At 44.0% G+C, this 25,640-nt stretch overlaps 1 protein-coding gene across 1 annotated transcript in view; it reads left to right on the forward strand.

Moving 5' to 3' along the window:
• MYO18B (myosin XVIIIB) overlaps nt 1-25,640 on the forward strand; it is a 305,294-nt gene that overhangs the window by 141,184 nt on the left and 138,470 nt on the right. Inside the window, exons 25-32 of the mRNA XM_031948810.1 lie at nt 2,925-3,044; nt 3,671-3,779; nt 4,842-4,966; nt 6,888-7,042; nt 14,940-15,063; nt 16,289-16,492; nt 17,685-17,795; nt 25,161-25,265. Coding sequence (XP_031804670.1) covers nt 2,925-3,044; nt 3,671-3,779; nt 4,842-4,966; nt 6,888-7,042; nt 14,940-15,063; nt 16,289-16,492; nt 17,685-17,795; nt 25,161-25,265 — 1,053 coding nt within the window. The remainder of the gene's footprint in view (nt 1-2,924; nt 3,045-3,670; nt 3,780-4,841; nt 4,967-6,887; nt 7,043-14,939; nt 15,064-16,288; nt 16,493-17,684; nt 17,796-25,160; nt 25,266-25,640) is intronic.

The following is a 25,640-nucleotide window of genomic DNA, read 5'->3' on the forward strand; positions in this document are numbered from 1 at the left end:
TCCTTATGCCTATAACTTGAGGAGAAAAAAAGATAATAGACTGAAAGTAATCGAGCCGTGGTCCCCAAAGCAATCCAATGACTACAGCTCTCTGTATTCATTTCTTTTGGATTTATTTTCTCTTCCCCTAAGTAGAATAAAAGGAAGAATGTTTTCATCTTTGTCTTTGTATACCTAATGTCTTGCTTTCCCAAAATGATTGTTCTTAATGCTTATTAAATTGGATTGCAATTGTTGAATTCTGTTATGCAAATCAAATCAAATGAGATAACGTTTGTAAAGCACGTAACACAGGGCCTGGCACGTAGTTGGTAGTTAATATTAGTTCCTTCTCCCTACCCTTCCCTTCTCCCCTTCTCTGCCGATGGGAACCTGTAAACAACATTGTAATTGAGGGAGCGGCTGGGACTTTCTCTCAGGCTCCAGCTGGGGAGGTAAGAGGAGGTCCTTTGTCAACGTCTGAGAGCCTGAATAGAGGACTGCAGGGATTTGTGTATTGGTGAATGTACTCCTGTTCATTTGAATAAAGGTGTAGACACCATGTGGGCAGGCAGCAGAAATCTGAGAAGGAAAGTGAATCTATAGTACATCAGAATCGGGAATCAAAAAGATCTCGGCACAGTAGAGTATTGGACAAATCATAGGATCTTTGATTTAGAGCAGAAAAAAAAATAAGCAATGCTTTAATGACCTTAGGAATTATTAAATCAAATGCCTCATTTAGCAATCAATACAATTTGAGATAAATGTAAAGTCTTGCACTTGGGTGCAAGAAGTCAATTGAGGATTATAGAGGATTAAGAAAGCCAAGTTAAAGAATTTATTTTGAACTTCTGTCTCTTTTACCCCTTTCTCTTTCCTTCCTGTATTTTTCTTCCTTTCCTCCCTGTATTTTTCTTCCTTCCTTCCATCCTCCCTCCCTCTCTCCCTTCCTCTCTTCCTCCCTCCCTTCTTTTCCTCCCTCCTTTTCTTCCTTCCTTCCTCCCTTCCTCCTCCTTTCCTTCCTTCCTTCCTTCCTCCCTCCCTCCCTCCCTCCCTTTCTTCCTTCCTTCCTTCCTTCCTTCCTTCCTTCCTTCCTTCCTTCCTTCCTTCCCTCCCCCTCCTTTTCTTCCTTCCTTCCTTCTTCCCTCCCTCCTCTCTCTCTCTCTCTCTTCCTCTCTTCCTCCCTCCCTTCTTTTCCTCCCTCCTTTCCTTCCTTCCTCCCTCCCTCCCTCCCTCCCTTCCTTCCTTCCTTCCTCCCTTCCTCCTCCCTCCTTTTCTTCCTTCCTTCCTTCTTCCCTCTCTCCCACTCTCTCTTCCTCTCTTCCTCCCTCTCTTCTTTTCCTCCCTCCTTTCCTCCTTCCCTCCCTTCCTCCCTTCTTTTCCTTCTTTTCTTTCTTTCCCCTTTTTTCCTTTCCTTCCTTCTTCCCTTCCTTGACAAAAGAAACATATTTTTAAAAGGGACATATTTAAGCTCAGGCTAGGAAACAATTTCTAAAAATGAGAGCTCTAATAAATATACAGAACCATCTTTCTTGCTGGAGGGGCTGACTGCTCACTTCTTGGGGATGTTGAAGAGGAGTTGGATTAGCTGGTCTCCGAGCTTCCTTCTGGCTCTGACAGCCTGTGAATCTGTGACTGGTTCTACTTGGTCCCAGTGGACAGAGTCAGAAACGTTGGGTGGAGGTTATAAAGAGCATATTTAGTCTTGATGTCAGGGAAAACTCCCAAATAGTGAGAGCTGCTAAGGAACGGAGGAAATAAGCTGGGGAAAGAGGGAGAGAGTTCACAGAACCAAGCACCAGGGCTCTGCACAGCGGTATCTCATTACTCCCCGTGGCCCTGGCACTGTTGCCAACCTTAGGCCAGCGGCCTCCTGCCTTGATTGTGCCTCCAAAGAGACAGCGTGGGGCTGCCCTTGTTCACATTAAGAAGACCTGTGTACAATCCTGGTCAACATAATTAGTGTCACAGTTAGACTGGTTCTCTTTCATCTAGAAATAACTGGGAGGCCATGAGGGCTGGAGAATTAACTTTTACATGGTGGCGGGAGGTGGGAAAGTTGGCAGCAACTCTGATTGTTTCAAGGGTTTGTGAGCGCTATAGAGACATGTGCCAGGACATTGGGGCCCTTGCCATGTTCGGATTCTCCTCCCTTTCCAATTCTTCAAATGCCTACCTCAGTTTACATAAATCCCTGTCTTTTTCTCTAAATGTATTTTTAGGTGAGTGGGGGGACAGGACATAGAGAGCCACAATTACTTTGCTCTCAAGAGATCATTGCTGGGGACAGGTCTGAGAGGTCATCCCTTAGAAGCTCTAGGACTAGACGACATCTCCTTGGCCTCTGGCCTAGACAGAGCACATTTTCACTACTGTGTTCAGCTCTGGGAGTCACAGACACATAAGCTGGGGAGTATCCAGAAGAAAACTCCCAGGGTGGTTCATCCCATATAGAAGAACTTGGGTATTGAACTTGGAGAAGAGAAGACTCAGGAAAGGGCATGATGGTCATCTTCAAACCTTTGGGAGGTGGCCATGTGGGAGAGGGATTCTTTTTAGCCCCAGAGGGAAGAACAAAAGAGGTTTTTAAAGAGGAAGATTTCAGGTCTGTTTAAGACAATACTTCTGACAATTGGAGCTGTTTCAAATTGGGCTGGGCTGCTTCAGGAGGTAGGAAACTGCCTCTCCGAAGAAGTTTTGAATCAAACACCAGTTATTCACAGGGCCCTGATATTGTAGAAGTTCTAAATTTTCATGCAGGTGAAAGTTGAACTAAATACCTTCTGAAGTCCCTTCTGGCCATTTCTATAATTGAGTCCATTTATAGAGGTGTCCGTGTGTGTGTGTGTGTGTGTGTGTGTGTGTGTGTGTGTGTGTGTGTGTGTAGGGATATTTGGGTGCATTTTGTGGCTGTCATCCTCTCTCTCTGGACTCTCCCCCAGATTGCTGACCTGACCACCGAGCTCTCTGATGAGCGATTCAAAGGAGAAGTGGCCTGCCGGGTTCTTGAGAGCGAGCGGGCCGAGCGTCTGCGGGCCTCTAGGGAGATCCAGGAGCTGAAGGTGGGTGTCTCCAAGGAGCGGCAGCGGGGCTGGGGCCTGGGCTTAGCCTTTGGGGGAGGGCAGGAGCTGAGCTCCCCTGGCTCTTCAGTGGGCAATCAGCCTGGTCATTCTCTCAAGGAGATCTCCTCATGGGGGATGCAAGAGCGCCATAAACAGGAAGACATAAGATTCCCAAAAAGACAGAGAAACAGAGGAGGGAGAAAGAGACAGTGAAAGTCAGACAGAGACAGAGACACACAGAAAGACACAAGAGACAAATAGAAATGCAGAGGGGGGGAGGGAGGGAGAGGGAGAGGGATTGACAGAGAAATACATACAGAGAAACAGAAAAAGAGACAGAGAAGAGGAGAAAGAAAGAAAAAGAGAGACAGAGAAAGACACACACAGAGACATACAGAGAGAGACAGAGAGAGAGAGAGAGAGACAGAGAGAGAGAGAGAGACATACACACAGAAAGAAACATAGAGAGACAGAGAGACACAGAGAGAGACACAGAGAGAGATGAGAGAAGCTTTCACTGACAGAAGTTTCTCGTGGATGACTTGGGCAGGAGCGGCCGGTGGGCCCAGGCCATCTGCATCTTCTGTCCAGCTTGGTTTTTATCTTGACACCTTTTCCCCTTTCAGAGTAAATATGAACAAGCCCAGAAGAGTCTGGGGTCTGTGGAGAAGCAGCTGGAGGAAGCCCAGCAGAAAATCGAATTGAGCCAAGAGGGGAAGCCTCATTCTGGAGAAGGTGAGTTGGAGCTTCGCCCCAGGAGCTCTCCCCACATGGCCCCTGCGGGGCCATCTCCTTTCTCCTCAGTCTCGAGTCTGGTTAAGAAGTCTCGGACCCCCCTCGTCTAGGACTCTAATGTCGGGACCAGACCCTGTCCTCCCTGGACCCAGTGCCCTCCCCTCCCCTCTCTGCTGGCTCTCCAGGCTGATGGATGGGCTGAGTGCCCTCTGTGGCCACGGCTGCTCCCATTCCTCAGCTCAGGGAAGGAAGGAGGTGGAGAATGGTGCTAGTTCTTGTCAGACCCGGGGTCTCCCTTCAAGGCCCCCAAGGGAATTCTGCTCTAGTTATGTCAGGGGCCGAGGGAGGAGAGGGTGAGGACCCGCCTTCCAGTTGGTTCTCTTGTGCTTCTTCTGGCGGTCATCCCGAGGAAGCTTCCCGAGTCCCTCAGTCAGAGGTCTTGGGCCCACTTGGCGCTAGTGCCCCAAACAGCGGCACCGAGCCTCCCAGGACAGGAGCAGATGCTGAGTCTGGCCCAGCGACTCCTGGTTCCCCGGGGCCTGATTCAAACCTAGGAAAGGGGACGGATGCCCTGCACGATGGCTTGCTTCCAAAACACATTGGAATAAAAGGAATAAGATGGAATTGAAAAGGTGTTAAAATGGGGCCAGAGACCATCTCCTCAGAGTGGAGGGACCTCGGCAGTGTCTCAGGGAAGCCACTTGCCGAGTTGTTTTCCAGAGGCGGAATCCCAGAATCCCAAAGTGCCCAACTTGGAAAGGCCTCGCCAGCCACGGCCCAGCCCATATCTAGATAGGAGTCATCTAGAGCCCATTTGCTCAGTGCGTGTCCAGCTCGAAGACGCCCGAGGGGAGGAAACCCCCCACTCCTGTCATTGTAGGGAAAGTTTTCCCAGCATTCCCATTTGTAAAATGTGGGAGTGGGAGTAGATGGGCTCAGGGGGTCCTTCCGGCTCCAGATCTGAGCTGAAGGGCCTCTGGATTCCAAAGCTGTGCCTTTCCCCATCCTTCACGGGCTCTGGTCCGGGGTCCACATCTTCTGAGCACGCGCCTTTCCCCCCAGCCGAGGACTGGCAGACGCGGTTTGACTGTGCACAGACAGAAATCGAGTTCCTCAGAAAGCGCCTCCTGATGTGTGAGGAGAGACTGGAAGCAGAACTGTCTGCCAGAAAGGAGCTGGAAGAGAAGGTGAGAGGAGGGCGGGAAGCTGCTGGTAAAGGGCGAGTAAAGGGGATGTCAGGGCTGGGGCAGGGGGGCTTAGAACGGAGATGTCAGGGCTGGGAGAGGGCTTAGAACAGGGGGGTGTCAGGGCTGGGAGAGGGCTTAGAACAGGGGATGTCAGAGGGCTCTGGAAGGACCCTTAGAACAGGAAATCTCAAACCTGAGAGGTCCCTTAGAACATAGAACGTCTATGATGAGAAGGGCTTTAGAACAAAGAGTATTAATGCAATCCAGTGCCTCCTACTTCTAACAAATAAATAATTTTTAGATGCATTTCTAAGGGGCCCGGGCTACTGGGGCCTGACCAGGGAGAATCCCTCCCAAGCTCCTACTGGTCTGAGCAGCTGCAGTTGGACACAGTGCACCTCGTTCCCCACACGGCCCTTCTGAGAACATTTGGCCATTTTGGTCCCTCGGAGAATGAAGGACGATCCCCAACCAGTCATGGCCCAGGCCCCAAGCTGTGTGATGAGAACAGACCACGCCAGAGCCGAGGGCGGGGGGAGGATACCTGACTGCGGAAGACAGTGTCAGAGCCAGGAAGAGTCTTAGAACTGAGAGGCTGTTAGAGGCCTAGCTAGGGAGGTTGAAAAGAGACCATCATCAGCAAGCTAATGGTTTCCCACCAACATTTTGGTGGTAAAACCTTTTGTTGCAAAGTGAACATGTTTTCTCTGGACCTATATTCCTGGACCTGACGATCCCTGACCACATTCTGATGCTTTTCTCCTGGGAAAGGGGCCTGATTTGGCAGAAAGGGCCTTTGCCTGAGAGGCAGGAGAGCAAATCTCTGTTCCATTCTGCTCTTGCTTCTCTGCATGAGCTTGGCTAAGGAACCAGAACCCAGTTTTCTCCAACTACTAAAAGAAAGGTCTGGACTCCCCTTTCTTGTTTGATTCTATGAACAACCAGAAATGGAAGCGAGCAGTGATCGCCTTGGTCAAGGAGGCTTCAAGAGAGGGAGAGGAGGGGACTCCCTTAGTCAAGAAGCCCTTCCTCTCAGCTCTGGGGCTATTGGAGCCCTGCATCCCCACTCAGGAGGGTAAAACTCTTACTGACCACAATGGGCCCAGGCTAGAGTTGATTGTCTCCTGCCTCCCAGATGAGGGTGTGGAGCCGTAATTTGCCTCCTAGGCAGATGTTAAATAGTCCTTCCCCAGAAACTTGCCGAGTAGATAAAGAGAGAGGACGTGCTGCTGGGGGGTAGTCCAGCACTTAATAGCTGATTATCAAGTTGAGGGCAGTTTCCCCAAGGAGAGGGGGGGAATCTTCATGCTACATTAAAAAGTAATAAAATAGCAACCTTTCCTGAGCGGCGGAATACAGGAAGGCCGAGCGTTTGTTTCCAAATGCTGAATTTAGAATTACAGGCTTCATTAACTCAACATTTTTGCTTATTTAATACAGTTCCGTAATGAGCTGACTTCTCACAGCGGCTTTGCTGAGTCCCCTCCGTCCCAAACTTTGGGGAATCGTTGCCTGCCCGAAGAGGGAGGCGGCCTTTGCCAAGTTGGTTTTAAGGCTCTTCTCAAACTTGTCCCGAGCTCCACTCCCCGCCTCTAGAAGCTCTCGTGGTTCCCTATTGTCAGGAGGGAAATGTTCAGGTTCCCCTTTCTGTTGGTGTTCAGTCCTTCAAGTAGCGTCCGAGAACTCTTCCAGCAAAGTCCCTGGAGGATGGCCAACTTTCCAACCCATTTTACAGATGAGGCAACCGAGGTCAGGAAGGTGAAGGGCCCAAAACTCTCTCAAAGGCTGATTATTCCTAACTTTCTCTGAGATTCTCTGATCCAAAGGGGAATGACAGTGACTTGAGAAGTCTAACGTGCAGGAGGAGGATTGACTGAGGGGCTGCTGGAAATGCCATCTCATCTTCTTCTTCTTCTTGCAGCTCGGGCAAGCTCGGAACTCCTGCGAGGAGGCCAAGAGGAGCTCCCATCAGCTGAAGAAGAAGTGTCGTAATCTCACCTGTGACCTTGAGGACACCCGGGTACTGCTGGAGAACCAGCAGAGCCGGAATCATGAGCTGGAGAAGAAGCAGAAAAAGTAAGTGGGGGCATCGACCGCAGCGGTGCAGAAATGAGAGCAGGAGGACCCGGGCTCAAGCCCGCCTCTGACCTGTCCTCCCTCCGAGCTGCTGGACGGGTCGCTTAATGTCCCTGGGGCTTCCTCTAGAAAATGGGGGGAATGGGCACCTGCCACATGCAGGCGCACTTTATATATATACACAAGCATACAGATACATACACATATGTACGCACGTATTGTATGTGCAAACACACGTGTCTTATAGACACATTTATATGTATTCACATACATACATACACATATTATACGTAAAACACACATATATTAATATACAAGCATACATATACACACAAATATATATACATACGTTATATGAGCAAACATATATCTTATATGCATACATATATAAGCAGATATGTATCTACATACATATTTCACACACAAATAGATATGTACAATAGATATATTATGTACACACAATATACATGCACATGTAAATGATGCAGATACACATACATGTATACATGTTAACGTATATAACACAAACATATGCAATTATATCTAAACATATACATATACATTTATATACAAGCATATACACATACATATATTATATATGCAAACATTTTATCTACACATATACTCATGTATATTCAATACATATACACACATATATAAGCATATGTAGGCACACAGATACACACATGCACATGTTATATATGCAAACATATATTTTATATACACATACACTCCTATCTAAATAATAGATATGTATTCATGCATACACCTATGAACAAACATACATATATTTATACAATGTAGCATACAAATACACATATGTGCGTATATGCACACATACACATTGTATCTTTATAACATAAGCATACACACATATAAAATACATAAATATATGTATATGCACATATGTTGAAGTATATGCATATTTAACACATGTAGACACATAAATATTATATAAATATATAAATACTTATATACATACATTATATCTATATAATACATGTATATTTTATATTACACATACATACACATAAATAAGTATATATATTATTCACACAATACACATATTTATATAAATCCACACACACACATATACGTGCATATTTTATATATATGCTAATTAATATGTATCAATTTATAAACACACACATATATACCCTTATATCTATATAAACACATATATTTATATGCACAATCTATATATACACATACACAGAACACATTTATACATGCAAATATATGTACAGCACATATATTATGCACACATATATACATACCTATAATACAATAACATGTATATACACACAAATATGTATATGTGCAACACATATAGCAATACATATACACATATGTGTACAATGCAAACAGTACAAATGCATACTATGACACACACAATACATGGGCACATGTACATGCACATACACACACAGACAGACAGTAGTGAGAGAATGACATGATGACACGGTGGCTGAGAAGATGAAGGTACCAGGAGGGAGAGAGTGCCTGGGGCTGGGGGTTGCCCCTCTGAGCTTTGCTATGGTCAGACCCCGGCTGGAGACTCCAGCTCTGGGGGGCAGCGATGAGCCGGTTGAGAAGAGCCTTGGGAGGATGACAAGCCTCCGGGTTCGCTTCTATCGAGGCCAGTTGACAGAAGTGGGAGGTTCAGTCCGAAGACAATGAGGCTTGAGAGCGGGGTGGGGGGGGGGGGGGGGCGGCTTGAGAGCGGGGGGGGGAGGAAGCATCCTGCGTGTGCATAAGGGACATGTATTCGATCCCGGCTCAGAGCTGGGCACACACACAGGAGGCTCAGGCAGCCCCTTCTCCCAAGGCTCACTCACAGAGGGCATTTTGCTGTAAGGCATCTGGAGGGGCCTCTGGTCCCTTGGGTGCACAGAGCGGCAGATGGCAACATGCTCCTGCCATTGTCACTACTGAGCCTATTTGGTGGTCGGGGGCATCGGGGGGAGGACTTGCTTGGCGGGGTGGCCGGTTGCTGTGGCTGCCCATGAGGTGTGAGGACTGCTGGGGCAGATGCGCCTCTGGATGGTGGCCTTGGGGGCCACACGTGCCTTGGTCTAAGGCATGGCCCTATTTTCAAGGGTCTTGGGCATCCCTGAGCTGAAGTCCTACTGGGAGGAAACAACGCCCGTCAATCAGCCAATATTAAGCACCTTCTGTGTGCCACATCGGGTGCTGGGAAATAGACCAAAGTGAAACAGTCCCTGCCCTCAGGGAGCTGCCTTCTGTTAAGGGGAAAATACATCCCTGGGTAGACAAGTACAGGAGATATTTCAGGGATAATGTCTACTGTGGGCTGCTGAGACTGAGTGAACCCTGAACTCCTGGTTCTCAAAAACTTATGTTCGATCCATCTATGAATGAGCCATTATCAAACACTCACTGTGCGCTAGGCTGTGTTCCAGCAGCGAGGATTGTTATTGTTCAGTCATTTCAGTCGTATCTGACTTTTGTGACCCCATTTGGAGTTTTCTCGACAAAGATCCTGGAGTCTTGGCAAAGACTTATCTTTCAGATGAGGAAACTGAGGCACAAAGGGCTGAGTGATTGGCTCAGGATCGAGGCCGGATTTGAACGTGGGTACCATCTTGCTGCCTCATGTGTGGGGATACAGACACAGACAGAGAAAAGATGAAGATAAAGGGAAGTAAACCCTTAAATATCAAACTGAGGAGTTTGTATTTTATTAAAAGGCAAAGGAGAGCCAAAGGAGTTTCTTGAGCAGGGGAGTGACTTTGTAGTGGGCAAAGAATGAGCTTACATTATACTGGGAGAAAAAAGCATCCATCAGTCAGTCAATCAAGAAGCACTTGTTAAGTTCCTACTATGTGCCAGGTTCTGGGGGTTCACTGCCCAAAGCTGAAATAGCTCCTGCCCTCGAGGAGCCTGCGTTCTCCCCGGGTGTGCAGAAATAGGCCAAGGACTCAGGTTCTGCCTTCTGTTGGTTATGGGATGTTGGGTCCATCTCACGGTCTCCTTCTTTCAGGCACCTCTCTTGGGCTCTCCTGGGCAGAGCAGGGGAGGGGCCTCTGACAGTGGCCTTCCAGGTCTGGTCCGAGCCAGTGTCGAGCGGTAATCTGGGGATTGGGGTGGAGAGGAGTCACCCGAGGCCCTGAGGGATGGGATCTCAGACGATAGGAGGCAGAGGAAAGGACAGACATCCTGCCGGACATCCCAGCAAGAGAAGCTGCTCCCGGACACACCTGGAGGTCAAGCTCTGGGAGCTGAGTTACAGGTGGTCAGTGTGACCTGGAAACCAGGTCTGAGTGGGCTTATGGGGTCACCGGGCAAGACCCGCAAAGCCTTTGGAGGTCAAGGCAGCCAGCACCTTTAGTCTAGGATGGGGACCCCGAGAGAGGAAGCTCCCTTTACCAGTTAGTTCTTCACACAGGAAATAGAATCAGGATTAACCTGAGGCCTCTGAGACTGAGCACAGCTCAGTCTTGGGCTGCTTATGGAACAGCTCTCATGAGACCTGGAGTAGAGGGAGGAAATAATTTTTGCAACCAATGGAGAGGTAGCATATGAAGCTGGGAGTCAGAGGTCCTGGATTCAAATTTCAAATTCAAATTCAAATCAAATTCTGTCACTTACCGTATGATTGTGGCCAGTGATTGATTATCCTGGTTCTGAATTTCTTCATCCTGGGGACTGGATGGAGTCCTTTCCAGTCTATATCTATGACCTTGTCCTTGTCAGTCCAACTGAGACTAGCTGGGGTTCCTTACTTAACCCCAGCTGTCCTTACTTAAGTCAGTCCAACTTTCTAAGCCTCAATTTCCCCAAAGCTAAAGAGTTGGACTAAATGGCCTCCAGTGTCCTGTCCAGGTCTCTATCTATGACCCAGTCTTTACTTGTCAATTCAACTTTCTGAGCTTCATTTTCCCCATGTGTAAAGCTAAGGGGTTAAACTAGAGGGCCTCTGGGGTCTTTTCCAGGTCTGTCTCTATGACCCTATGCTCTTGTTCTTGTCAATTTAACTTTTTGAACCTCAGTTTCTCCACTTGTAAAGTTAAGGGTCTGACTAGATGCCATGTTTTGATATTGTTTCCTTTACTGGAGAGTAAGCTCCTTGAAGGCAAAGACATTTTATTAAATCTTTGAATCCCTCTTGGTGAGCACAGAGCCTGGCTCATAAAAGGCTCTTAAAGTGCTTCTTGATTGATAGATTAATTGATGTGAAGACTTCCCAGAGGGTTCTCATCCTCTTGAACAGGGGAAAGGCAAACTCCTGGATGGAGCGAGGGAGTGGTCCTTCCCACCTCCAGGATTTCCCTCCAGAGGGAAGAAAGCAATGACTGGAGTCAGTGCCCTCCAAAGTGTCTGTGACTATTGGGATCCATTATCCAGATGTGTGAATGGCAGCTGGATCTGAGGGGCCGCTACTGGGGTAGGGGCCCTCCTCCTTTTCCGGTAATGACTCTCGAGGTGGAGGAGGCGTCTCCTCCTTGAAGATTGCCTTGTCAGAGCCAATGGCAGGGTGTCTGGTGCTGTTTGGACGGGCAGGGTCTTTCCACCTTAAGTGATCAATTCTAATGTAGCAAGAACTACAAGTGAGAGGGAGGGTGAGGGGGCTGCTTATTGACTCACAGGAGGAAGAGATTGCCAAGGCATCCCTTTGTGCTGTCAGACTTATGTGCGCCTGTGTTTACTGTAAGTGACTGTTTACCAAGAGGCAGCAAATAGAATTTGTAACTCCACTGAGGTGTACCGACATTGAACCTGAACACCATTTAGCTCCCACCTCCCTCTTTCCATTCAGGAGTTTGCCTTTCCCCTGCTCTCTTTTTTCTTCAAGAGGATGAGACCCTCTGGGGAATCTTCACACCTACCAATCCGTCGCCTGAGAAGCATTTAGGAACCTGCCATGGGCCAGGCTCCGTGCTGAATCCAATAGAGGATTCAGAGTTTGAAATAATTCCTTTGCCCTCAAGGAGCCCGCCTTCTAGCAGGGGAGATAATATGTCAGAACACGGCAAAATGTGCAGACAGATTTAAGAGAGATTTAGTTCCCTTTCCCAGCATCCTCTGCCCTTTGTATAGCATCCCTTCTGCCATGTCAAATGGTGCCCTCTGGCCACCTTCAGACCAAAATTGCCTGGCCCTTCCCCAATCCCCAAATTGTGGCATCTTAGGGTTACAAGGGAGCTCTCTGAGGGCCCTCTCCTCTTTATCTGAACCGAAATCTACTTCCCAACATTTGATGGTCCATAGAGCATTTCGTCTTTGGTGGGGTGGGGGTGCAGGGCTGTACCCCACAAGGGTTGCTAAGGGTGGAAGATCAAACAAGACACAGGAGAGAGGAGTCTCAAGAAATACCATGTAGATGACCCATCCCCAGCTTGGATCACCATCCATGTGTGAGACCCCTAGGATGTTATAGTCCAGCTCCCTCTCCCCCTCGGTTCTAAAGCTCTGGAAGCAATAGTTCTAAAGCTCTGGGGGCCCAGAATGGACCCCAGGCATCTATCTCCAGTTGCTATAGTGACAAAGTGGGTCATAAAGGCAGACCTGAGAACTGACAGAACCTGATGGCCTGAGTCTTGGAGGAACAAGTTTCCCGGGACATGACTTGAGTGGGACGTCTCGCAGCCCAGTTGACTGACCTCGTTCCTAAGTTGGATGGGGAGTTCCAGGGAAGTAAATAAATTTGTGTTTCCAATTGCTTGCTCTAGCCTTTCCTAGTAGATCCATGAGTCCCAGAGGGCAGTGCCCGGGGTGGCCGTTCACATGCTTCCAGAGGTACCATGGAGAGTCCCTGACTAGGACATTGGCAAGCTGAAGTGCAGGCAGAGGCAGCTGGTCAGGATGGTGAGAGTCCTGGAAACCACACCGAATGAGGACTGGTCCAAAGAATGGGGGATTGTTAGCCTGGAGAAAAGAAGACTTAGGGGAGACATAGTATTTATGCTTGAGGACTTGAAAGGCTGACCAGTGGAAAAGCGCTATTAGCCTTGTTTTTCATGGCCCTGGGATGTAGAACTACTGGGAACTGGAAAAGGCCACCTCTAGGGAGTCATTCTTCTTACTGAGTGGATAATGGCCATCAAGTAGAGACAGACAGTCTGTAATTGTGACTGTGATTAAGAGGAGGGATTCTGGGACAGGCACAAGTTGCCCATTGGTCAGTGAGCATTTATTAAGCACTAATTGTTGGATTAAATCACCTGTGAGCTCCCTTCCAATGCAGAGTCTGAGATATAAATGGTATCAGAAATCCCCATTTCTAGGTAATCTGACATTCCCATTTTCCTGGAAGGCTGGCACAAGGGACATGGTATCACCAGAGACTAAGAAGGGAGCTTTTTTCTAAGATCTTAGATTTAGACTTAGAAGGGATTTAAAATAGATCTTTTCTACTCCCAAGCCCATCCCATATCTTTTGTTCTTCTGTTGAACTACGGCTGCCTCATGGTTTCAATAAAAGTGGAATTCAGATTGGGTCTAGTGATAGAAAACTGGGTTCAAAACCCAATCTTAATTTCCTCATCAATAAAATGGGTAGATTGGACTAGCTGACCTGAGATCCCCTTTTAGCATAAAATCTATAATAATAATAATGACAATAACTGCAATAAAACAATAGCTAGCATTTATATAGGTAGTACTTTAAGTTTTGTGAAACAAATACATAGGGTACCTTAGGATAAAATGCCAGGATCCCCAGAAATACGGAATTTTTTTCCAAGTGAACTCACAAACTTACACATGGGAATCATACTCTCCCTCCTTCCAGTGCCAGCTCCCTGGGACTCTCTGATGCAGCTGTGGCAAGTTTGACTGGGCCCAATCCCTGGATTCACCCAGGACAGTTTAGTAGTGACTGATTTAGTGAAGGGAAACCCACATAGCTTGGGGGAGTACTCTATTTTCCGGAGGAATGAGGATGGATGTCCCTTTGGGGAACAAGACCTTGAGTCTACCACCCAGGGGTTTCCTTCTGGGACAAGAGGCCCTAACTAAAGTTTTATGAGTCCCCTGGAGAGTGAGGAGGAGGATTGTAGGTGTTAGGTGACCTTTAAGGAGGCAACATGGAGAGAGAACATGGAACAGGAGTCTGAGAGATTGAGATCACAAGTCAGCTACAAATTACCTGCATAAATTTGAGAAAATACCATATGACCCCAGGCAAGTCACTTAACTCTGGCTGCCTTCCCAAAACAAAACAAGAAACAAGCAAAAAAATAAATTGGAGAAAATAACAGCCTTTTTGGACCTGTTAAAATGGAGAGATGAAGCTATATGACCTCAAGCTCTAGATTCTAGGATTCTTTCTGAACTTTAGAAATGCCTCTTTTGCAATTATAACTGTGTATTTTTATATGTCTATAGAGCTATGTATTATATTATATTATTTATTATATATATTATATATGTATGATACTGAATATACATACAGACATAGGAAACTATAGATTATTATATGTATGTATTATAGCTATGTGTTTATTTATACATGTATATATATATATATATATATATATATACACATTTATCTACCTATCCATCCATCTATGAACTCATCTCTCTATCCTCTCTCTCTCCATCGCTCTCTCTCTCTCTATATATCTATACATACATATCTATCATCTATATGTCTATCTTCTATCTATCTACCTATATCTGTCTATCCTTCCATACATTTATCTAATCCATCCATCCATCCATTTATCTATCTACCTATCTATCTATCCATCCATACATTTATCCATCTATCTATCTAGTGTACCCTGCCCATGGTACCCATCTGCTCATTCCATATTCATTCTCCATATTTGTTCTCCATCTATCCTTCCTCTCCACTCCTTTCCTCCTCTCTTCCTCTCTTTCCTCCTACCTTTGTGGGAATGAAGCCGTAACATCCATTCTTTCCTGGCAGGTTTGATATGCAATTAACCCAGGCTATTGGCGAATCGTTGTTTGAAAGAGGCCTCCGGGAAAAATTGTCCCAGGAAAACTCTGGCATTCGGTGGGAGCTTGGCAAACTTCAGAGCAAGTTAGAGGTAAGTGGAGAGGAAAAGCCGCACTTCCTGGAAGATACTGACTTGAAGGCATAGCCAGAAATCTATGGGGCAGGGGAAAGCACATGGGAGTTGGAGACAGAGTCTGGGTTCAAATCCAGACCCGGACAAGTCATTTCATGCCTCTGGCCTCAGTCTCCTCATCTAAAACCAAAGGGGTTGGACACAATGGTCTCCTTCTGGCTCCATCACTGATCTTCTGTGAATTTTCCAGGTATAAGGGGATGAGAATTGAAGCTGTGAAGGCAGGTAGAAAGGGGAATGAAAAGAAAAACATTGATAGCTGGAAAATTTTGAAAGAATAAACCTGTAAGATGATGTAGGAAAGGCAAATTCAGCTTTCAACAGATTTGTGCTCACTGGCATTGAACATGATGCTGTTATTTCATTTAGTTGATACTGAGGTACAGAAAGACATTTTGGAAAGGGGAAAGGGAGAATGAATGGCTGTTATCCCTCAACTGTTTTCTGAGGTCTGCTCCTCTTTGCAAAGTTCTATCTTTTGGGAAGCAATGGTTGGCTTGTCTGAAAGCATGGTTTCTCTGAAAACTAACATGACCTTTAAACAATTCTGTGATCCCAGTTCTGCCATTCCACGGTGTGGAATTGCAGAATTGGTTGACTATGGCATTGATCTCTCCTTCACATTCTCCCTCCAGTCAGTCCCCTGCTCTCTTTTCCTATGTTTAGACTTTTGCTATAACTGATTCTCTAATCAGGATGCTTAATTTGGCCCGACAACATTTGTATGACATTTACCACCTTCTGAACTGTCCCAGGTGCTGAATCTCAGAGTTGGAAAGTACCCACAGAGAGCATCTTAGTAGCCTGTTCTGGAAAATAATCCTTTATACATTATCCTGGATAAGTGGTCACTCAATATTTGTGGGAAAAGCTACCTGTGGAGGCCACAGGCCCCACCTCAGAACAGCCCTTCATCCTTGTGGCTCCCTTCTCCCAGTGGCTACTCGAGAAAACTTTTTGTGATGATGTGTATTGTTCCAGTCAGTCTTCTTTGGGTTTCAGTTTTCTTTTGTATTATTTGGAGCCGATAATATCTACCATATTTGACCTTCCAAGCTATTTAGGGGATCCAGCAGAAGAGAGAATAGGCACATTTGTGAACCTGTAAAATAGGATTAGCTGCTGGCTGTCATGTCTTCTGTGGTCTCCTCGGTCCAGTGTCTGAAATGTTTTCTTTCCCCAGGAAAAGGAGCAGGAAACTCTGGGTCTGAAACAGAAGCTGGAGATGCTCAGGGGTCATAACCTTGACTTAAGGCCCTGCACTCTACCTGTTGGAGTAGAAAACGTGGCTGACTTGCAGAAAGAGCTGTGGGACCTGAAGTCCAGTGCCTTTGAGCAGCACAAGATACAGAACGAACAAGAGACTACAATTAAGAAATTGGAGCAGGTACAGAAGACCTTCCACCCCTTCCTATCTTTCCCTCTCCTCCGAGCTGCCGGGGTTTGCCATTTCTTTCTCCATTTTCTCATTTTACAGAGGAGGCAAACAGGGCGAAGTGACTTGTAAAATCATTTGAATCCAGGCCTGTCAGCATTCTTTTGGCCCTGCCACCTAGCTGCCCAATATGTAAGATCAAACCCGGGTTTCATTAATACAGAAAACTCACTAGGAGAAAGCTCCTTTGCAGGTGCAGATCAGTACCATTTCTTTCCCAACTTAGCTCCTTCCTTAGCACGTTGCCTGGAGCACAGAGGCCCAATGATCTGCTCAGTTTGTGTCAAAGGCAAGGATTGCACCTAGGACTTGGTAATTCTCAGGCAGCTCTCATTCCAGCACCCCAGATTGCCTCCCTAGAGGTTCTCAAAGCAGCTGATCAGATGAAAAAGGCCATCTACTTCACCACCCACTGCTTGGGATTTTGGTATTTGTCCCTCTGTATGTTCCAAGAGAGACGAAGAAGCCCTAGTTATTGTCATGTATATTTTCAAGTCTGCAAAATGCTTTTGCTCCACTTCCCCTCAGACTTGACAAGACTCATTGAAATCTTTCAGTAATCCTGGTACTCACTGCTAGGGTGACTTTGTGAAAATGACTTGGTCTTTCCAGACCTCGCTTTACTCATCTATAAAATGGATGGGAAATTGTTTGGACTAAACATTGTCTGATATTAATTCTAGTAAGTCTGTGAATGAGGTAGCTACTAGAGCTCTCATGGGCCCATTTTGCAGATAAAGAAACCAAGGGCCTTGAACTCAGGTCTTTCTTGATTCTGAGTCCAGCATCCTTATTAGGACACTACTTAGAGAATTGTTTGAAGTCTGAATACTCTATAGAAATACAAGAAGTTTCATTGGAGCTAAGTCTTTGTCCTTAGAGTCAGAGAAACATTTCTGGAAGTTCCACTAAACCTTTAAGGTCTCATAGCACAGGTACAGCATGCACCCATCCACTAGAGGCTGGAGTGCCAGAATGGTAATTTACTCATGCTGTCCCAGGGACTCAAATGTTAGTTTAACTTCCTTGTTTACTAAGCATCTCTACAGACGCCTTACCACATGAGAGAATTTAACCCCGTGTTCATCTTTATTATTCTGTGATGTTACATATCCTTCCTCTGATGTGGCTGTTGCCTCCCCAGCTACGCATTCGGTTTGAGATGGAGATCGAACGGATGAAACAGATGCATCTGAAGGATCAGGAAGACAAGGAAGAAGAGCTGGAGGATGTGCGACAGTCCTGCCAAAAGCGGGTATGTCATTAAGTGCCTGGGCAGCTACAGGGGGGAGTTCCTCATAATGCCAGAGCCTGGTTGGCCAGACCCTGTTCTATCAGGATACCCGAAAAGCTGCATTCTAAAAGCTGACAAGAGCCAATTAAAGGGCTGGGTGCCATTGTGTCCTCTTAAAACATATGGGAATGGAAGACCAGGGTCTCCAGGAACTTTACACTGCCCTGAATCACTCCACCAAATTTCCCTTCAAGTCATTGAGAAATAGATATCGTTGTTTAATTGTGCCCCATTTTTTCTCATGCCACTGACAAAGACATTGAAGTAGTTTATAATTTCCTTCTCCAGCTCATTTTATAGATGGGGAAACTAAGGCAAATAGGGTGCAGTGATTTGCCCAGGGTCATGCCATTAGTAAGTTTCTCAGGCTGGCACTCTGTGCACTATGGCACCATCTAGCTGCCCCATCCTTCTAGCATCCATGGTGAAAACATCAGAGTCATTTTTGAATCTTTTCCCTCTCTATTGGCTTTCTTATCCAGTCAGGACCACAGGATTATAGATATGAATCAGCTTAAATTAATAAGAATTTATTAAGCATTTAATAAATGCTTAATATGAGCTTTTAATAGCCAGGTCTGTGCTAAACATTAGTAATACAAAGAAAGACAAAAATAAAGATCTCTGCCCTCTAAATACCCTTTCTAAAGCATAGGTTTGATCATTTAATTTTAAAGAACTTCATCATTTCTCTGGCTTCTAGGAAAAAACACAATGAGTATCTTTAGTTTAGCCTTTAAGGTCCTATACAATCTTTATCCTTGTTGAAACATCACTCTTCTTTGGGTGCACTACTATGTTGTGGCTCACCATCTACTCCCCAGACTTGACATGAACTCACATGTTTATCTTCACCCAATTCTCCCCATGTATTCACAAGGCCATTCTTCTTATCTGGAATACAGGACCTGCTCGTTCCTGCCTTTCAAAGTCATCTTCTCTTACTCAGCTCAGATGTCACTGTACCTTTGTGGTCTTCCTTAATTGATCCTTAATTAAATTAAAAATTGTCTCCCTTCTTAGTTTTCCTAGAACTTCCCATATTTCCTTCACTCCTTATCCCCAGACTTGCTCACCTGCGTATATGTCATCTCTTCTGCATCTTTAGCAGGATGTAAGCTCCTTGAAAGCAGGCAGTCCAAAGGACAAGGATTCATCATTTCTGTCCTTTTACTCTTAGCACTGAACCCAGAGTCTGGAGCACAGGAGACATCTTAGGAAAATGATTCATTGTGGAAGGGAACTAATGTTCTTAATAGAGACTTGTCAGCTCCTATGACATGATAATTGTTACAATAACTCAATTTTAATTAATATTATTCCTGAGTCCTTATTATGGGCCTAGGACTATGGTAGACTAAGTTTTTCATGATATGCTTATAGAAAAAAATGGAAAGAGATGGGGTTCATTGTATAATTAGAAGGATTCACAAATAGTTAATTAGTTGGACTCAAAGAAAGAATTTGATATTAATAGAAAGTAATCTCCAGTGGTGTGTACCAAGCATCTGTGTTTGACTCCCTATTATTTAGCATTTATTTATTATTAATGATTTGGATACAGGCATAGAAGATCTTGATAAAATATGTAGTAGTTGCCACAGAACAAGGAAACATAGCTAACAAACTCATGCTTCTAAAGCATTTTGGAATTTAATAAGATTAAATTAAATCTAAAGTCTTACTCTTGAGAAAGTAAAGTTCACCAGTAGAAGATGTGTGGTATGTGACTATACAGAAACCCATCTGAAGATCTGGAGGTTTTGACTAAATGCAAACTTTATTATTTATTTTTATTAGCTTTATCTAGGTCTGAGAGGGGTAAATTGAGGCCTCTTATTATTGTTTTAGTGTCTCTTTTGTCCTGTAACTCATTTAACTTTTCTTTTAGGAATTTAAATGCTATGCCATTTGAGGCATAGTATTACTATTAATTCATTATTTATGGTACCCTCTTACCAAAATTCTGCTTCCTTGACTATATCTTTCAATTAGGCCTATTTTTGCTTTTGATTTGTCCAAGATCATTACTGTTGCTCCTAAATTTTTTTAACTTCATATGAAACTAATAGATTCTGTTACGACCTTTAATTTGAACTCAATGTGTATCTTTTAGTTTAAATGTGTTTCTCTTAAACAATATATTGTTACCCACCATGTTATTCCTGCCCTCCCCTTAGCTCTTTCCTTTGTTTTCCCTTTGAGTTAGCTATATTTCTGTACATAATTGTGTCTATGGAAGTCGTCCTTTTTTTTTAACCAGTGAAGATGAAAAATAAAGTTCAAGTGTTGCTTGCTACTCCTTCAAACTAATCTTTTATAAACTCCTGATTACACACCCCATTTCTGTGACATTTCCCTCCATTCTTCTTTTCCCTTAGTTATTGTTCCAATGTGTTTCTTTTCCTCATTGTTCCCATTCTTTTTTTGAGATCATCAAAACATAATACAATTATTCTCAGGCTCTCTTTCTAATTGGATTCTCATCATGATCCATCTTATTGCTAGAGTTTTAAGAGACCACATATATCATCATCTGATATAAGAATGTACATAGTTAAGTTTTATCCCTTATTTTTGCTCATTCATGTTTATTTTTCTTTTTTCTTTTCTTTTTTTTTATTATAGCTTTTTATTTACAAGCTATATGCATGGGTAATTTTTCAGCATTGACAGTTGCAAATCCTTTTGTTTCAATTTTTTCCCTCCTTCTCCCCACCCTTTCCCCCAGATGGCAGGTTGACCAATACATGTTAAATATGCTGAAGTATAAGTTAAATACAATATATGTATACATGTCCAAACAGTTATTTTGCTCTACAAGAAGAGTCAGACTCTGAAATAGTGTACCATTAGCCTGTGAAGGAAATCAAAAATGCAGGTGGACAAAAATAGAGGGATTGGGAATTCTATGTAGTGGCTCATAGTCATCTCCCAGAGTTCTTTCTCTGGGAGTAGTTGGTTCAGTTCATTACTGCTCCATTGGAACTGATTTGGTTCATCTCATTACTGAAGAGGGCCACGTCCATCAGAATTGATCATCATATAGTATTGTTGTTGAAGTATATAATGTTCTCCTGGTCCTGCTCATTTCCCTCAGCATCAGTTCCTGTCAGTCTCTCCAGGCCTCTCTGTATTCATCCTGCTGGTCATTTCTTACAGAACAATAATATTCCATAATATTCATGTACCACAATTTACCCAACCATTCTCCAATTGATGGGGATCCATTCAGTTTCCAGTTTCTGGCCACTACAAAGAGGCTTGCCACAAACATTCTTGCACATTCATGTTTATTTTTCAGTACTTCTCTTGACTTCTGTGTTTTCATGTCAGATTTTGTACTTGATTCGAGTCTTTTTATCAGGAATGCTGAAGCAGAACAGAAATGCGCGACTTCTTTAAAGAACTATTCCCATCCCCCACTCTCATAGGATTACACTGTTTTTTCTAGATAGATTATTTTTGACTGCAAACCTAAATCCTTTATCTTCTAGAATATAATGTGCTAAGCTCTTCACTTCTTTATAGTAATTGCTGCTAAATCTTGTGTGATCCTGACTATGCCTCACCCTCAGTACTTTTTATGGTTACTTGCAGTAAATTTTCTTGACCTGGAACCCTATATTGTGGCTATAATATTCCTGAGAATTTTCATTTTGTGGAAATTATTTCAGAATGGGTTATTTCAACTTTTACTCTGTTCTCTGGTTCTATGAGATCTTGGCAGTTTTCTTTTATGATATTTAGAATTCTGTTTTTGTTGTTCATGCTGTTCAGTGATTCTTAAATGATGTGTCCTCTATTTTCCAGGTATATTTTCCAATTGTTTTTCCTGAGATATTTGCCATTTTCTTCTATTTTTCAGACTTTTGACTTTGTTTTATTATTTATTAATGTCTTATAAAATCCTTGGCTTCCAAGAAGTGAACAACTCTAATTCTTATGGAATTATTTTCTTGTATAAGATTTTATATATTGTTTCACGCAATTAATTTTCTTTTTATGTATTTCTTTCCTGTGTTTCTTGCTTTTGGGTTTTAAAACCATTTAAAAGTTTTTTTTTAAATTCTTGCTTTAACTCTTTGGGAATTCTTGTTGGACTTCTGTCCGAGCTGTACTTTTCCTTGAGACATGGAGGTAGATGTTTTTAACTCATTCTCCTCTTTTATTATTATGTCTTGAGTTCCCCTATTACCAGATTAGCTCTTTATGAGCTCCAGCTCTGCTCATGGGGTCAGAGCCACACAGCTAAATTTCCAGAATTTGTTTCTTGCACAGAGCTCATGCTTGTAACTAATTGTTCTTTGTAGGTCTGGAGTAAAGTAATGAGTAATAGTAATTACTAAAAAGCTCCTGTTTCTGCACCAAGTGCTAGTTCAGAGATGTCCTTATATATATATATTTTTTTGCCCTGATGCCTTTTGCCTTGGTGCCTCCATCTTGGCTCTTTTTTCAATCCCTGAGTAATGGGAAATTTCATGTGTGCTCATGGCTGGATCCTGTCTCCAATGTCCACAGACCTCTCTGTCTCCCTCTGTCTGCCAGGGACAAAAAAAAAAATGAATCACTGCTGTTTTCTTAATTATACCAATCAGAATTTAGTTTAGTGCCTTTTCTAGATTATTATAGAAAAGGGATAATAGGGGCTAGATTCAACTTTCTTTTAATTCTGCCCTTTTGATTCTGCCTCCCAAGTATGAACTCAACCTGGACCATCAGAATAATATGGTAGTCAAGAAAATGAATACAATCTTGCTTTAAGAGATGCTTTACTTGAACCATCCCCACAACTGCACTATTGTATTCAGTAGTGAGCACTCCTCTGTGTCTATGTTTAGCAAAGGACACTGCATGTATATATTTATGTCCACATAAGTCTAGATATTTAATTACACCTATACATATGCTTTACACATTCAGGTTTACAAATCACTTTTCCTAAAATAATTTCAAGATGAGTAAGACCTCCATATTACTATCATCCCCATTTTAGAAGTGAGCAAACTGAGTTGTTAAGAAATTAAAATACTTTTTTGTAGGGGCAGCTAGATGGTACAATGACTAGATCACCAGTACTGGAGTCAGAAGATCTGAGTTCAAATCCAGCCTCAGATATTTATGTTATGTGAGCATAGGCAAGTCACTTTATCCCAACTACCTCCAAAAAAACCAACCCCAAAACAAACAAAAAAAGAGGCTTTCTTGTAGTTTTACAATTAATAAGTATCGAAGAAGGATTCAGATTCAAGTTTCTTGGATCTAAATCTAGGGTTACTTGTCCTAGGCCATGTTACTTCTATTGGTTGCAGTAGAGACTCAGAGAAAGGAGAGAGAAGTTTTGAGGAGGAAAATTACTAATTGGACCTGCACATCTAGTCTTCTAGCTTGGATGTTCTATGTTTTTATCATCCTAATGCCAATAAAACTTCATGCAAGAAGTGAGCACTGAAGCAATAGCATTGAAGGATAGTGTAGGATTTGGGTCAGCGCAAAGGAGAAAGAAGCAGTAATTTCTCTTGGGAAGTTTAGCCCTCTCATCTCTAATTTTCTCTAGGACTTTAGGGTGCAGTGAATTTTGATTTATAGCCAAAAAATTTAAACTCTTGTCTACCTCTTACTATTTGTACAATCTTGGGACAAATTCTTTCCCTTCTATGGGATTCTGTTTCCTATTCTATAAAATGAGGGGAAACGGCACTAATCTCTAAGATATTTCCATCTTGAACACCTGTGATCTGATTTGATAACTTCAAGCACATCATGAGTTAGATTTTAAAGTCATTATTTCTCCCACCAAGCTTGCTATCCTATCTGTGTCACTGACAGAATTGTGCTCTTACCTGTCACCCTGGTTCAAATCTTGAAGTCTTCCTTGACTTCCCCTTCTCTATTGTCCCCAACATCTAGTCACCATATGAAGTTGATTCTTTGTTTATTTCCCATTTGTCCTTTGCTTTTTATTCCTCCTTCTGCCACTGCAGTCCAGGCCCTGCTCATCTATGACCCAACCCCTTCCAGTAGCCTCCTTTCTTTCTTCCCAGTATACCATGAACATTTTTAAGGAGACACTTGTCTGGGTAGAAGCCTTCTTTCCATGGAAGGAGGGAAAGAGCCCAGTGATGTCCATGGGTCTCTCTGGCCTTAAGCTGTGCTAAATTTGTGAATCTGTGGGAAGGATTCATCAGTCAGGCTATAGGAAGGGCTGCTGATGGGGAGGAGAAGTTACCATTCTCTGGTGGAGCAGTGGGGGTGCCGAGCACATCCCAGGCTTGGTTATGCACTTGTCAGATGTTGACACCATTACTGTCAGGGTCCTGACCCTGGCAAAAAACAGTCAGGATTATGTCTCAATCCCCTCTCAGACCAAGCCTCTGTAACCCTGTCATTCTGTCATTCCTGGAGAAATAATAATGGATGAACTTTTAGCAGGCAACCTCATTCATCATTGTGATGGAATTTCTTTAGGATTCTGTCTCTGCTTTTGGGGCCTGTCTCCTCACATATTCACTGACCACTCAGTTCAGACTGGCCTCAAGTCACCTTCTCAAGAAGGATAATAATGTAGTTTTAGCTTGAGACCAGAGCTGTACCTGGTGATTTCATACCCTGGCAGGGAGCAAAAAAAACCTTTCTTGGGGTTGGATGTATAATGAAGCAAGGAAGGAGAGGAGAATCTCACCACAGGGTACCATCTCTCCCTCCCTCTCTCTTTCCTTTCCTTCTTTTCTTCCTTCTCTCTTTCTCCATGTTTTTGTCCCTCCCTTCCTCCCTCCCTCCCTTCCTTCCTTCCTTCCTTCCTTCCTTCCTTCCTTCCTTCCTTCCTCCTTTTCTCCCTCCCTCTCTTCTTCCTTCCTTCCTTCCTTCCTTCCTCCCTCCCTCTCTTCCTTCCTTCCTTCCTTCCTTCCTTCCTTCCTTCCTTCCTTCCTTCCTTCCTTCCTTCCTTCCTTCCTCCTTCCTCCCTTCCTCCTTCCTCCCTTCCTCCCTCCCTCCCTTCTTCCCTTCCTCTCTTCATCTCTCTCTCTCCCTCCCTCCTTTCCTTCCTCACTCCCTCTCTCCCTTCCTTCCTTTGTTCTTTCCTCTCTTTCTCCCTTCTTTTCTTCCTTCATTCCTTCCTCTCTCCCTCCTTCCCTTCTTCTTTCCTTCCTTCCAATTTAGAGATCATCTGGGTTAAATGTCTCATTTACCTATCCATATATCTATTCATCCATTCCTTCCAAAATTACTTATTAACACTTACTTTGTGCTCAGAACTGTGTTAAGAACCAGGATTTGTATTCGGATCTTTCTGTTTGACTGCCCTTTGTTCTTTCCTTGTGTGAACAGCTACGGCAGCTGGAGATGCAGCTGGAACAGGAAAATGAGGAGAAGAAGATGGTTCTTCATGAGAAGCAGGATTTGGAAACCCTCATTGGGACACTCTGTGAACAGGTAGATCAAGGGGAACCATCCTTTGCTCTGGGGAGCTCCTGCCTTGTTGGGGGAGAGCAAATGAAGACATGATATTCTTGATTAGGCTTAAAGAGTGGCTCTAGAAGGGCTACTGGCCTTGAGCTAGGATGACTGAGTGCCCTCCTCTTTTAGACATCAATCACAATAATATATCAATATCTATATCTATGATTTTGTCAGTGGTGGGGAACTCTTATTGAAGGACTCCTTTCACCAACACAGATTGTGGTCCGTGTGTCTGAGTTGATAAGGCCTAGAGAATTATTGGAGGTAAGGTAAAGTGACTTGTCCTCTGGGATCACAGTGCGATTGTCAGAATGTTCAAGCACCAGACATTTTATCCATCATTCTATG

This window comes from Sarcophilus harrisii, chromosome 1, assembly GCF_902635505.1.
Source record: "Sarcophilus harrisii chromosome 1, mSarHar1.11, whole genome shotgun sequence".
Taxonomy (NCBI): domain Eukaryota; kingdom Metazoa; phylum Chordata; class Mammalia; order Dasyuromorphia; family Dasyuridae; genus Sarcophilus; species Sarcophilus harrisii.